The sequence below is a fragment of the Nerophis lumbriciformis genome, linkage group LG27 (genome assembly GCF_033978685.3).
Source record: "Nerophis lumbriciformis linkage group LG27, RoL_Nlum_v2.1, whole genome shotgun sequence".
NCBI classification, from domain to species: Eukaryota; Metazoa; Chordata; class Actinopteri; order Syngnathiformes; family Syngnathidae; genus Nerophis; species Nerophis lumbriciformis.
In genome coordinates this window covers 7,807,501-7,823,783 of record NC_084574.2, presented here as the reverse complement: position 1 = coordinate 7,823,783, position 16,283 = coordinate 7,807,501, and the positions used below count along the sequence as shown (strand labels likewise).

General features: G+C 34.1%; 1 protein-coding gene across 3 annotated transcripts in view; it reads left to right on the top strand.

Annotated features, from left to right (window-relative positions):
• Positions 1-16,283, top strand: part of fam13a (family with sequence similarity 13 member A) — a 190,298-nt gene that overhangs the window by 57,973 nt on the left and 116,042 nt on the right. For 2 of the 3 annotated variants that reach the window (XM_061922948.1, XM_061922946.1), the window contains exons 5-7: positions 1,829-1,991; positions 8,681-8,743; positions 14,630-14,868. In XM_061922948.1, the coding sequence (XP_061778932.1) occupies positions 1,829-1,991; positions 8,681-8,743; positions 14,630-14,868 (465 nt within the window). The remainder of the gene's footprint in view (positions 1-1,828; positions 1,992-8,680; positions 8,744-14,629; positions 14,869-16,283) is intronic. The other variant, XM_061922947.1, reaches the window with a different exon arrangement.

The following is a 16,283-nucleotide window of genomic DNA, read 5'->3' as shown; positions in this document are numbered from 1 at the left end:
ATTGTAAGTTAATTATTATTTGCAAAAAAAAAAAATAAAGTTTATGAGTTTGAACATCAAATATGTTGTCTTTGTAGTGCATTCAACTGAATATGGGTTGAAAATGAGTTACAAATCATTGTATTCCGTTTATATTTACATCTAACACAATTTCCCAACTCATATGGAAACGGGGTTTGTATTTGATACATCACTAAGCTTTAGAACTTTGTTGTAAAAATCTTCTTCCTCGTCTGTCCCTGACACCCACATTTCAGGCTCTGGACACACTCTGTGGAAACGCTCCCCACCCACACTGCTTGGTACCTCGTCTGACCTGCTATGACGTAGATTACCATAGTAACTAGTAGGGTTGTACGGTATACGGCAGGGGTCGGCAACCCGCAGCTCTAGAGCCGCATGCGGCTCTTTAGCGCCGCCCTAGTGGCTCTCTGGAGCTTTTTCAGAAATGTATGAAAAATGGAAAAAGATGAGGGGAAAACAATCTATTTTTTGTTTTAATATGGTTTCTGTAGGAGGACAAACATGACACAAACCTCCCTAATTGTTACAAAGCACACTGTTTATATTAAACATGCTTCACTGATTCCAGTATTTGGCGAGCGCCGTTTTGTCCTACTAATTTTGGCGGTCCTTGAACTCACCGTAGTTTGTTTACATGTATAACTTTCTAGGACGTGTTTTATGCCACTTCTTTTTCTGTCTCATTTTGTCCACCAAACTTTTAAGGTTGTGCATGAATGGTGAGTTTTGTTGACGTTATTGACTTGTTGGAGTGCTAATCAGACATATTTGGTCACTGCATGACTGTAAGCTAATCGATGCTAACATGCTATTTAGGCTAGCTATATGTACATATTGCATCATAATGCCTCATTTGTAGCTATATTTGAGCTCATTTAGTTTCCTTTAAGTCCTCTTAATTCAATTTATATCTCATGACACACTATCTGTATGTAATATGGCTTTTAATTTTTTGCTGCTCCAGACAGATTTTTTTTTGTATTTTTGGTCCAATATGGCTCTTTCAACATTTTGGGTTGCCGACACCTGGTATACGGGTATTAGTATAGTACCGCAATACTAATGAATCATTCGGTACCATACCGCCGCTGAAAAGTACCGGTCCGCCACACACTTAAGATTTTTTTTGTTAAAATAAAGCCAATAATGCAATTTTTTCTGGTCCCCTTTATTTAGAAAAGTACCGAAAAGTATCAAAATAATATTGGTATCAGGACAACACTAGTCACTAAAATATCATGCAAAAGCACAGATTCCAAGCATTGAAATACTTTGTATAGTTGAAGACTTACGGTCATTAGAAAACATGACTGCACATCATAATGGCAGCTACACTTTCCATCTTAAAGATCTAAAAAAATTATTTGGGAATGTCCAGCGGTCCAGATTGAAAAGCTTAACGGGCCGCATGTGGCCCCCTGGGCCTTAATTTGCCCAGGTCTGGCTTAGTGCTTAGTCCCCATTTGAGGCTTCAAGACACTCCAACCATATTGATACACATAAACATCATGATTGGGAGTCTGACGTTATTTTATGAATGTTAAAGTTGCAACAACAAACAAGGGTGATACACAATACCAGCAGGGCGTGTCTTCGCCCAATGAACGCATGAATAAATAATTATGTGAGCACTGGCCTATTTATTAGAATCCTACTCAGGTTTCCCTCCGCATGCTCCACTAATAAACTCTGCGGGACAATCTTTCATTTTGTTCATGTTATATTATTACACGTACAGTAAGGTTGCTCACTATGATTTTTCATCTGTGCACATTTTACAAAATAAAAGCCCTGTGCTTTTCAGCGTGGCTGCCAGGATCGAGGCCTTGAACGATCAGAATATCTGCAACAAGATCCTGGTGCGGCTCATCCAGAACCACGACAGCATATTTGAGACGGACAACAAGCAAGAAGAAGAAGAAGAAGAAGAGGTGGCGGAGGAACTGGCAGATGTCGTTCTGGTCAAGGTGTGCAACAGATGTTACTTTTTAAATATGTATAACCGCTAATGACTATCCTAAGCAGTGTGAGGTTCTCCGCCTCTCTCTGACCTGTGACATCACTGGCTTGTTTGCCCAGTAGGGCGGCGACGTATTGATAGCCGTTTATATAACTTGAGGCTAAATTTGATGCACCGCGTATTGATCACAGGCTGCAGTAAAGATCGTCACAGGTGGCCCCTCGTCTCCGCTTGGATGATTTGTGTCCGCCTCCCTGCGCCGTGTCCCTTATTGACCGGCTTGTTTGGTCGATAGCGAGTAACAGAACACAAGCCTTTTCTGTGCCACTTGTACTTCACAACCCGAGGCGCACATTTGTAGCATTTATGGCCATTTCTGGGGGAAAATAGGCCTCTAAAGTCTCACTAAAGCCTGGACTTACGTAATATATGACGTCAGACAAGATGTCAGTATGTTAATTGTTTGAATTATTAGTGGAATATATTTTTAGATATTACTAGTACCGTATTTTTCGGACTATAAGTCGCAGTTTTTTTCATAGTTTGGCCGGGGGTGTGACTTATACTCAGGAGCGACTTATGTGTGAAATGATTAACACATTACCGTAAAATATCAAATAATATTATTTATCTCATTCACGTAAGAGACTAGACGTATAAGATTTCATGGGATTTAGCGATTAGGAGTGACAGATTGTTTGGTAAACGTATAGCATGTTCTATATGTTATAGTTATTTGAATGACTCTTACCATAATATGTTACGTTAACATACCAGTTGGTTATTTATGCCTCATATAACGTACACTTATTCAGCCTGTTGTTCACTATTCTTTATTTATTTTAAATTGCCTTTCAAATGTCTATTCTTGGTGTTGGCTTTTATCAAATAAATTTCCCCCAAAAATGCGACTTATACTCCAGTGCGACTTATACTCCGAAAAATACGGTGTGTGTGTATATATATATATATATATATATATATATATATATATAGATGATTGATATACTGTATATCAATCAATGATCAATCAATGTTTATTTATCTAGCCCTAAATCACAAGTGTCTCAAAGGGCTGCACATATATATATATATATATATATATACATACACACATACATAAATATTATAATGTGTGTATGTATGTGTGTGTGTGTGTTTATATATATATATATATTTTTTATATATATATATATATGTGTGTGTGTGTGTGTGTGTATGTATATATATATATATATATGTATATATATATATGTACGTATGTATGTTGTGTGTGTATATGTATATATATATGAATATCTATGTGTGTGTGTGTATATATATATATACAGTATGTATATACAGTATATATATACACACACATATTATATACATATATACACATATATAAACATTTATATACATATTTATACACACACATATATATATGTATATCTGTGTGTGTGTATATATATGAATATCTATGTGTGTGTGTATATACAGTATGTATATACAGTATATATATACACACACATACATATTATATACATATATACACATATATAAACATTTATATACATATTTATACACACACATATATATGTATATTTGTGTGTGTGTGTGTGTGTGTGTGTGTGTGTGTGTGTGTGTGTGTGTGTGTGTGTGTGTGTGTTTTCAAGATATATATGTATATCTGTGTGTGTGTATATATATGAATATCTATGTGTGTGTGTATATACAGTATGTATATACAGTATATATATACACACACATACATATTATATACATATATACACATATATAAACATTTATATACATATTTATACACACACATATATATGTATATTTGTGTGTGTGTGTGTGTGTGTGTGTGTGTGTGTGTGTGTGTGTGTACAATATATATATATATATATATACACACACTATATACATATACACACATATATAAACATATATATACATATTTATACACACACATAAATATGTATATATATGTGTGTGTGTGTATATATATATATATATATATATATATATATGTATAATATATGTGTTTATGTATGTATGTATGTATGTGTATATGAAATGGGAGTCATTTTTGAATTTTTTATGGTGCTTGGACAGTTTTTTGTTATAATATCCAAAAAGTTGTGGCTTGTGCAGCCCTTTGAGACACTTGTGATTTAAGGCTATATAAATAAACATTGATTGATTGATTGATTGAAGTTCAGTTAGTAGGTTGTGTTATGTGTGACCATGTGTGTTGACTTTTTGTGTTGGTTGCATTTCGTGTTTTGCGCCATGAGTAGGATAGATTGTTTGGATTGGGTCATATCAGTTAATGCTGTGCTGTGTACTCTTCATGGTGTACTCCATCATGGTCATTGACCTGATGTACTCCTGTTGGCCAGATGTGTAACAGTCAGATTGCTAAAATCCCTAACGGGACGGATTAATTTATAAACTCAACGACCTTTTGCGGGCTAAACTGAAGACGCCGGCCTGGGGCCGTAGTTTGGACACCCCTGGCTTATACAGTATAACTTATAATTTGTTACAATGGAATGGTTTTAGATTTTTTTTTTTAATGGACAAAATGTCTCAAAGTGTAGAACATTTGCGAAGGTATACACATTCACTGTCCTGCTTGCTCAGTACCATATGCACTGTGAAAACTGAAATCTAAGTAAGATGAAATATCTCAAATAAGGGTGATATTTGCTTATTTTCTGTCTGATAAGATCATTCTTCTCACTAAGCAGATTTTATGTTAGAGTGTTTTACTTATTTTAAGGGTTTTGGTCCTAACTGATCTCAGTAAGATATTACAGCTTGTTGCTGAGATGTTATGAGCTATATTGAGTAAAACATGCTTGAAACTAGAATATCAAGTGTTGCAAAGCTGTGTCATCAACACTCACAAGTATAAAACTACTTTTTTAAAGTAATCATTTCTTACTTCAAGCATGAAAAAAAAAATCATGATGCCGTGCGCATATCATTATGTCAAGATAATGGCACTAGCATTTACTTCATTTAAGAATATTTTTCAACATATTCAGCAAAAAAGTAATTTTGTTTTTCTACCAAGAAAAGTGCACTTGTTATTAGTGAGAATATACTTATTTTAAGGTATTTTTGGGTTCATTGAGGTTAGCTAATTTGACTTGTTTTGGAAAATCTTGACAAGCTGAATTTTCTTGTTCTATTGGCAGATAATTTTGCTTAGTTCAAATAAAATACCCCTAATTTTATTTTATTTTTCTTGTTTTTGAACACTGACTTTTTGCATGTGGCTGAAGCAATTATATTAAAGCAACACAATTCAAATGGGCAGAAATCAGGACAATTCAAGCAGTTAAAAAGTAAAAAAAAAAGTTAAAAAAAGTTTTAAAAAAATTAAAAACATTAAAAAAAAATTAAATAATAAAGAAAATAATTAAATTAAAAAAAAAATTTTTTTAATTTTTTTTAAAAAAATTTAAATTTAAATTTAAATTTGTTTACAAAAATTAAAAACATTTTTTACTAAAATTAAAAAAACAATTAAAAAAACTTAAAATTTTTTTTTAAATGTTTCAAGGTAAAAAATGATTTTCAAGGTAAAAAATGATTTTCAAGGTAAAAAAAAATTTTCAAGGTAAACATTTTTTTTCAAGGTTAAAAATGATTTTCAAGGTAAACAAATGATTTTCAAGGTAAAAAAAATATTTCAAGGTTAACATTTTTTTTCAAGGTAAAATTTTTTTTTCAAAGTAAAAAATGATTTTCAAGGTAAAAAAAAAATTTCAAGGTAAAATTTTTTTTTCAAGGTTAAAAATGATTTTCAAGGTAAACAAATGATTTTCAAGGTAAAAAAAAATTTTCAAGGTACATTTTTTTTTTTCAAGGTAAAAAAAATTTTTCAAGGTAAAAATTTTTTTTCAAGGTAAAAAATTATTTTCAAATTTTTTTAATTTTTTAAAAATGTTTTTAAATTTTTTATTTTTTTTATTTTTTTATTAATTTTTTTATTTATTTATTTTTATTTTTAAATTTAAATTTTTTTTAAAACTTTTGTAATTTTTGTAATTTTTGTAATTTTTTTAAATTTTTTAAAACAATTTAAAACAATTTAAAACAATTTAAAACATTTTAAAACAATTTTTAATTTTTTTAAACAATTTTAACAATTAACATTTTTTTTTAGGGTTAGGGTTAGGGTTAGGGTTAAGATTAGGGTTAGGGTTAGGGTTGAGATTAGGGTTAGGGTTAGGGTTAAGATTAGGGTTAGGGTTAGGGTTAGGGTAAAATTAAAAAAAAAAAGTTAGTTGGTTTTGGAATTGGATTGCATTGTTATGGTATTGCTGTGTATTGTTTTGTTGGATTGATTAATAAAAACAAAATAATAATAATAATAAATAAATAAAAAATTAAAAAATTTAAATTTAAATTTTTTTTTTTTTTTTTTAAATATAAAAATGTTTACAAAAATTAAAAAACATAATAAAAAACGTTAAAAAAAATTTAAAATAAAAAAAAAATGTTTTAAGTTAAAACATGATTTTCAAGGTAAAAAATGGGTTTCAAGGTAAAAAAAAAATTCTGTATAGCTTGTGCTATTATTTGCACCACATGTTGGCGCTGTTGTTAAACCCCAAATTTTGACCCACATACAGTTGGATTGACTTGAAATTTCTCACAACTTGTGGAATGTGCACAGTCTGACCTGCAGTTCTGCTTTAGGAAAGACATCCTTCCCAGCAAATTCTTGATTGGTGATTGATGGCGGCGCGGTGAAACGTGACTTTGGCGGTCATGTTTGGACAGGCAGGAGGTGCGGGCGGGGCTTGACCTCTCGTGGTCTCCTGTTGCTGTTCTTAGCATCATTAAACATTGTGTTTAATCTCACATTAGGGCACTTTGGACACATACATCTAGTTTTATCATCCAACATGACACAAGTGTGTACGATGTATAGTATTCTTTTTTTTTTTTACTGTGTGGCAGCCATTTGACACCACCCTGACCTTTTAGGACGCCTCCCTCACACCCAATGAGCTCGCCTTTCCCACAAACATGCATGCATATACAAAATGTGTCCGCACCTTCCCTCTGATACTGTGACAACAGCACATATGAGGATATGATACACGATGCTGATGCTGATGCTCCCTTTCCTCTCAGCATATTTTTGTTTGACCCACTTCAGTAAATCTCCGACCTAAAATTTCAACCCGTATTTTTGTAAGGTTTTATCTGAAAGGGTTGTTGTTGAAAAATAGAAAAACTTTCAGGACAAGCCTTATTTGAATATTTCAGTCCCTCCAGGATGTTTCCCATTTCGAGCAATTCCGAAAATGATGCGCAGCCTCGCAATTTTTTCCAACGCCCGAAACATTCTCGCACATTTTGAATACCCTCATAAAGGTTTCATATACAAACCCCGTTTCCATATGAGTTGGGAAATTGTGTTAGATGTAAATATAAACGGAATACAATGATTTGCAAATCATTTTCAACCCATATTCAGTTGAATATGCTACAAAGACAACATATTTGATGTTCAAACTAAAATAATCATTAACTTTAGAATTTGATGCCAGCAACACGTGACAAAGAAGTTGGGAAAGGTGGCAATAAATACTGATAAAGTTGAGGAATGCTCATCAAACACTTATTTGGAACATCCCACAGGTGAACAGGCTAATTGGGAACAGGTGGGTGCCATGATTGGGTATAAAAGTAGATTCCATGAAATGCTCGGTCATTCACAAACAAGGATGGGGCGAGGGTCACCACTTTGTCAACAAATGCGTGAGCAACTTGTTGAACAGTTTAAGAAAAACCTTTCTCAAGCAGCTATTGCAAGGAATTTAGGGATTTCACCATCTACGGTCCGTAATATCATCAAAGGGTTCAGAGAATCTGGAGAAATCACTGCACGTAAGCAGCTAAGCCCGTGACCTTTGATCCCTCAGGCTGTACTGCATCAACAAGCGACATCAGTGTGTAAAGGATATCACCACATGGGCTCAGGAACACTTCAGAAACCCACTGTCAGTAACTACGGTTGGTCGCTACATCTGTTAGGCGGAGACAATTCCTGTTGTGTTAAAGTAATTGTCTCTATTCATGAATAATTTTAAACATCACATCAGACGATCCTGCATGCAGCTTCGTCGGGTTCTATTCAAAAGGTTTCCGTGAATAAATGCTGGGTGCTTTGGTAAGCATACATTTGCTATAAAAGCGGCTTGTTACAACACCTTGAGACCACTAGGTGTCAATACACGCAGTGGAACAATAAGAGTTTAGGTTGCAGTTTAACATTTTAACATTGACCTGAAAAAGAGAAAAGATTCATTCTTTATTGTGGTACTTGCATGCTTGGTGGTTGTTTATGCCTGACATGCATGCACACTTCAAATTCCCTCGCACAGGTCTTTTATTTTTAACGCCAAGCATGTGACACGTGCGGCGGTGATTAGCGTGACGCATGTTTGTGTCGAAAGAGACATTTTTTTCTTTTCCCTCCCTTAAAGCCGGGAAAGATATTTGTGGCTTTCTGCGAGCTCTGCAGATGTTACCAAGCAACTGTGCAGGAAGGTTATTCTCACACTGACTCACACTGTGCAAACATTTCAATTGATTGTAAATCAGGAAATATTTAATTACATGCAATTATGCTTCTTATAAATATTAATATTATTTCCTCCTTCCCCCCCCCCCCTCTTCAAGGTTGTGACAAATATCCCAGAAGTTCAGCGCCAAGGCAGTGATGCACGGCTTAGGAGAAGGAAGGTACAGAAACTAACCTGTCATGATGTGCAATCAGTTTATCGCCTTTACTTCTCCCTCCCTGCACTCTTATCTCGCCACTAATAAACAATCCTCAGAAACAAACCAGATGGTCACATGACTAACAGAAGCAGGAAGCAGTAACTATTATTGTGCTAACTATTAAATGCACAATAAATAAAAACACTGGGAAAAACTTGAATTAAAAGTATAGGCAATGCTTTTAAACATTATTAAACGGTCATGCAAGTGCTTTAAATAGGTTAATATTAAACAATATCAACCTCATCCTGAACTTACTTCAGAGTTTATGCTGTATTTTATGGAAATTAAGTTCTGTTTTTATTACGAATTCATGTCATTGATTTATTTTGCGTTTTTTAAAATCAAATTATGCTGACAATTTCGCTGAATAAAAATATTTGAGCAAACTGTGTGTGTTTTAAAAATAGTGTTTTTAAAATTCAGTGTAAAAAGATCAGTGCAGAAATATTAAAATTTTCTGCACTGATTTTTTTACACTGAATTTTTCTGCACCATTTTTTTACATTGAATTTTTTTGCACTGATTTTTTTATTTTTTGACAACATTTTTACACAATTAATTTAAAAAAAAACATTGCATTTTAACAAACTTAATTTTTAAACTCACAAATTGTGCTCCCAATGTGTATTCAATGAAATTGTCAGCATAATTGATGTAAAAATAATTATAAGAAAAAATATTAAGTTACATAAATTCAGTGTAAAAAAAAAACAAAAAAAAAAACTCGTAGTATAGACACACATCAACCTCTATACTATTTCTGTTTGTTTAACATCCTGAACTTACTTCAGAGCTTATGCTGTATTTTATGGAAATTACGTTCTGTTTTTATTACGAATTCATGTCATTGATTTATTTTGCGTTTTTAAAAATCAAATTATGCTGACAATTTCGCTAAATAAAAATATTTGAGCAAACTGTGTGTGTTTTAAAAATACAGTGTTTTTAAAATTCAGTGTAAAAAGATCAGTGCAGAAATATTAAAATTTTCTGCACTGATTTTTTTACACTATTTTTACACTGAATTTTTCTGCACCATTTTTTTACATTGATTTTTTTTTGCACTGATTTTTTTATTTTTTGACAACATTTTTACACAATGAATTTTAAAACATTGCATCTTAACAAACTTAATTTTTAAACTCACAAAGTGTGCTCCCAATGTGTATTCAATGAAATTGTCAGCATAATTGATGTGAAAATAATTCTAAGAAAAAATATTAAGTTACATAAATTCAGTGTAAAAAAAATAAATAAATAAAAAAACTCGTAGTAAAGACACACATCAACCTCCATACTATTTCTGTTTGTTTAACATCCTGAACTTACTTCAGAGCTTATGCTGTATTTTATGGAAATTAAGTTCTGTTTTTATTACGAATTCATGTCATTGATTTATTTTGCGTTTTTAAAAATCAAATTATGCTGACAATTTTGCTGAATAAAAATATTTGAGCAAACTGTGTGTGTTTTAAAAAATTGTGTTTTTACAATTCAGTGTAAAAAGATCAGTGCAGAAATATTACAATTTTCTGCACTGATTTTTTTTACACTGAATTTTTCTGCACCATTTTTTTACATTGAATTTTTTTTCACTGATTTTTTTATTTTTTGACACAACATTTTTACACAATGAATTTTAAAACATTGCATTTTAACAAACTTAATTTTCAAACTCACAAATTGTGCTCCCAATGTGTATTCAATGAAATTGTCAGCATAATTGATGTAAAAATAATTCTAAGAAAAAATATAAAGTTACATAAATTCAGTGTAAAACAAATAAAAACAAAATAAAATAAAAACTCGTAGTAAAGACACACATCAACCTCCATACTATTTCTGTTTGTTTAACTAATGACCAAAATACATATCAATACCTTAACCTCTTTATGGGTAAAAAAAACTAAACTATTTTTTACTTTTTTTTTTTGGTTGGCAATTAAAAGTATTCAATGTACAAAAGTACAATGATATGAATTTTAGGAAAGAACTAGGAAGATTCATTTTTATTTGTGATATTTTGTATATTTTACTGGAATTTTCCCCACAAAATGATAATTACATTTAATATATATATATATATATATATATATTAGAGAATTTGTAGGGTAAGCAACCATATACATTTCTGCAGATTTTATTTTATTTACTGGTATTTAATTTTGAATTTTAAATATACAGGTGTGTGTATATATATATATATATATATATATATATATATATATATATATATATATATATATATATATATATATATATTAATTTTGATTATTAATATAATTTATATTAAGTATTAATTTTGAATTTTAAATATACAGGTGTATATATATATATATATATATATATATATATATATATATACCTGTATATTTAAAATTCAAAATTAAATACCAGTAAATAAAATAAAATCTGCAGAAATGTATATGGTTGCTTACCCTACAAATTCTCTAATAATTAATAAATTAATGATGCACTAATTATGATCTTTTAATTCTCGCTATCTTAACCTTCTTGAACTGAAAATTAGTCAAAAACAGTAAGGGTCTTGCTTGACCTTGAACCTGAGTTATGTTTTGACAGTGATATATACAGTATGATATCACTTGATTTCTTTAAAAAAATACATTTGTGTTTAGATTAACATAAGAATATTTAATCTTTTAAGGACCGGGTGAAAATACGTCCATTGTTATATATGCATCGTAATAAAAGATGCAAATGAATTCCTCTTTTCAAAACCACCTGCATGATTCATGTGCTATCAAGATATAACCTTATCAAATTCTATCACCATACTCATTAACTCATCGCTCCTCCATAAAAGTCGTGTAGCTCTCATGGCCGAACCTCTGTGAAAGGTCTATTAAGGTAATTGAAAAGGAGATTAGTGATAACAAACACACACAAACAAGTCAGTACTGAGGCCCTAAACATGCCTCAGTTGTATCCTCAAACGCGGTCATTAAGTTAAGGAAATGTTGATTCCTTGAACAGCAACTCGAACATTGACACTGTATATCTGTGTTTGTTTATCTCTTCTACTTCTGTACCGCTGCACACAAAAAGGTAAAAATTAATTAAGACATGCACCCCTATGCTATTATTTTCTGACAAATATCCAACTTGGCGGCGCGGTTATTTATCCCCAAAGTTTGATCTCCATAAGTCGGATTGACTTAAAATTTCTCACACTCTTGCAATACATGCTACAAAACACAAAACCCTGCGTACATTTTTTCAGCATTGATTAATAATAATAATAATAATAGATTTTATTTGTAAAAAGCACTTTACATTGAGTAAACAACCTCAAAGTGCTACAGTGTATTAAAAAAATAAAATAAAAATAAAAACTAGAACAGCCAAATAGCTAAAACTAGTATGCATATATCTAAAAAAAAAAAAAAGGCTTTTTTAAAAAGAACGGTTTTTAAGCCTTTTTTAAAAGCATCCACAGTCTGTGGTGCCCTAGGTGGTCAGGGAGAGTGTTCCACAGACTGGGAGCGGCGGAGCAGAAAGCCCGGTCTCCCATTGTTCGTAGCTTTGTCCTCGGAGGTTGAAGGAGGTTAGCCTGTCCGGTGTGGAGGATTTGGGGGTGAGTAGTTCTTTGAGGTAGAGGGGGGCATTTCCATGGAGGCACTGGTGGGTTAGTAGGGAGACTTTGAATTCAATCCTGAGTGGAACAGGAAGCCACGTTTGGACAACCCCGGACTATAGTGTACTGGGTAGCAAGGGATGTGGCGCACTCCGCCTCCGACAAATATGCCGTGCCCTGCTTTTTGCCTGCAGGTGGGACATAAAATGAATGACGCGGTCGTACACAGAGACATGGTCCACACACTGTCCGAAAACATACAGAGTGTGTACGAGAGCAAAAAGACGTTGCAAGTAGGGATGTCCGATAATATCGGACTGCCGATATTATCGGCCGATAAATACTTTAAAATGTAATATCGGAAATGATCGGTATCGGTTTCAAAAAGTAAAATGTATGACCTATTAAAACGACGTAGGGAGAAGTACAGAGCGCCAATAAACCTTAAAGGCACTGCCTTTGCGTGCCGGCCCAATCACATAATATGTACGGCTTTTCACACACACACACAAGTGAATGCAAGGCATACTTGATCAACAGCCATACAGGTCACACTGAGGGTGGCCGTATAAACAACTTTAGCACTGTTACAAATATGCGCCACACTGTGTACCCACACCAAACAAGAATGACAAACACATTTCGGGTGAACATCCGCACCGTAACACAACATAAACACAACAGAACAAATACCCAGAAGCCCTTGCAGCACTAACTCTTCCGGGACGCTACAATATACACCACCCCCCAACTCAACCTCCTCATGCTCTCTCAGGGAGAGCATGTCCCAAATTCCAAGCTGCTTTTTTGAGACATGTTAAAAAAAAATAATACACTTTGTGACTTCAATAATAAATATGGCAGTGCCATGTTGGCATTTTTTTCCATAACTTGAGTTGATTTATTTTGGAAAACCTTGTTATATTGTTTAATGCATCCAGCGGGGCATCACAACAAAATTAGGCATAATAATGTGTTATCAAATCAAATCAAATCAACTTTATTTATAAAGCACATTTAAAATGTACCACAGGGGTAGCCAAAGTGCTGTACAATGAACAGGTTAAAAGATAAAACGAGTACCGAGCAAACACAACACAACACAAACAGAACACGATAAAAAATAAATAATTAAAATAGAATAAATAAAAACATAAAAACAGGTTCACAGCAGGTGTATTATGGGGCGCCATTGCAGGATGGATATCACTCAGTGTTAAAAGCCATGGAATAAAAGTATGTTTTTAAGAGAGATTTAAAAACAGGAAGAGAGGAGGCTTGTCTAACACTCAGGGGTAGGTCGTTCCAGAGCTTGGGAGCAGCAACGGCGAAAGCTCTGTCACCTCTAAGCTTCAGCCTTGTGATCTTAAGGATCGGGTGGGGCAGTAAGGCTGAAGGAGGTCGGAGAGATAGGTTGGCGCGAGGTTGTTTAGACATTTAAATATTTAAATCCACGACTGTATATATCGATATCGGTTGATATCGGAATCGGTAATTAAGAGTTGGACAATATCGGAATATCGGATATCGGCAAAAAAGCCATTATCGGACATCTCTAGTTGCAAGCGTGCCCAAAATTAATTCCACTCAAGTATTTTGCCACTGTTTTGACGCCATTGCAATCCTCCTGATAGCATCCAGCAATTTACTAATGGCCTTATTTTCTCGTTCATTTCCTTTCTAGAAGAGCGAATCAATACCTGAGCCCGGAAGGATTCAAATCAGGTCAAGCTGAAGAAGCAGCAGCCCCAATTACGTTTCCAAAGATTGGCCCATTAGCTCCACAGGCGGCTACGAACAGCCTAAATGGATGCGGCGTCGATTAAACTTGCCAACGAGCCATTTAGCGAGTGCCCTAAATGGAAATGTCTGACTAATAGTTGGCCTAAAAGGCCTTTTAACTCAAATTAAAGCGTTTCCAACGTGGTCAATCCTCGTGACATCGGCACCGTTTCATAGGCAACTCCGTCAGTCGGGCAGCGAGTAGCTATGCAGACGGGTCACAAAGTGATGGTAGTCAGACTACGTTTCTTCGCCTACAATACGGTGGGAGGGACGCGCCATCACTACCCGCTCCAGGTTGGCATGGTACTATGACCACGTGTCACCTTTTCCAGTTTTACACTCATTGCCTTTTATTGCCGGGCCGCGTGTGAACGAACGTTTTATTGCATCCCGAGCAAAGGTTGCGTTTGTGTCAGGTGAACAGGTGCACAGATGTCAACATGGGTTTTCTGTCCCGACAGGTGAGGAGGGTGGCGAGTGGCGACGACACCCATGTGCCCCCCCGGCCCGTGCGCCCGGCCCCGCCGTCTCACGGAGATCGGCCTCTCGCCGTACCAATGGGGTTCCCCCCGGCGTCGAGCACCAGCCCGGAGGTTATGGAGACGACTCACACGCCTCACAGAGACACAACCATGCCTGCCTATTGCCATGGCAACCTGGACGTCAGGTCCTCCATTGTTGTCAGGGAGGCCCTCAGAAGGTATGTAAGGTACTCCAGATGGTACATTATCATGCTGCTTTACGGGGGTTTTGCATGAACAAATACCAATCTCAAACTGCATTATCTGTACTTTTTAGGCATTGGCCATATACTGTAAGCCTTACAAGGGCAATCCATAATGCAACTTAAAAAACACATAAACCCCTAAAGCATACTTGCCAACCCTCCCGAATTTTCCGGGAGACTCCCGAAATTCAGCGCCTCTCCCGAAAACCTCCCGGGACAAATATTCTCCCGAAAATCTCCCGATTTTCAGCCGGAGCTGGAGGCCACGCCCCCTCCAGCTCCATGCGGACCTGAGTGAGGACAGCCTTTTTTCATGACGGGAGGACAACAGGGTGACAAGAACTAAATCATCCATACTAGAGATAAATTGTATTATTATGTTTGTCTTACCTAAAAATAAATATATTTACTAATTAAAAAAAACCAAAAACAAAATACATTTTTACTATATTTTGCTAAAAACATCAAAATTAATTGTATTTTTATTTGTATTTTTTCTGACTCCTTATTACATCCAGCCATAGAATTATACATTAAAATAAACATATTTGAAATAATTAATTTAAAATGATCATAATTAATTTAAAATGACCATATTTAATTATTAAAATAATTGCTTGTTTATCAACAACTTTAGCATTTTATTCATTACATTTTGAAGCTCTCAGAAGCCAAGTTATGTTATATTCCTTAATATTTATTTATGCAAGTTTGAAGTATCAATTATCTAAACAGTTTTGTTTGCATATTTTCAGGATGTAGATATATATATATATATATATATATATATATATATATATATATATATATATATATATATATATATATATGTATGTGTGTATGTATGAAATACTTGACTTGGTGAATTCTAGCTGTCAATATACTCCTCCCCTCATAACCACGCCCCGCCCCACCCCTGACCACGCCCCCGCCCCCCACCTCCCGAAATCGGAGGTTTCAAGGTTGGCAAGTATGCCCTAAAGGCCCTGTATAAGAAATGTTCGAGCCCATTATAGAATCCTCTTATCAAACCGATTCCTTATCGATTCTCTTATCGAATCCAGATAGGTTGTTGTATATGGAAAAAAAACACAATATTTGGTTTAACAAAAGCTTACTTTTATTTTATAAGAAAAAATGAAAATAAATATTGACTGTTATTACCCCCCTAAAAAAATAAAATAAATTAATATTGACTGTTGTTAGCCATGGTATGTTTTTTTTTGTTTTTTTTTCATAAAAAAATACAATCATGTGTGCTTACGGACTGTATCCCTGCAGACTGTATTGATATATAATGATGTATAATGTAGGAGCCAGAAATATTGATAACAGAAATAAACACCCCTTTTGTGCGAATGTGTGTGAATGAGTATACATGGGGGAGG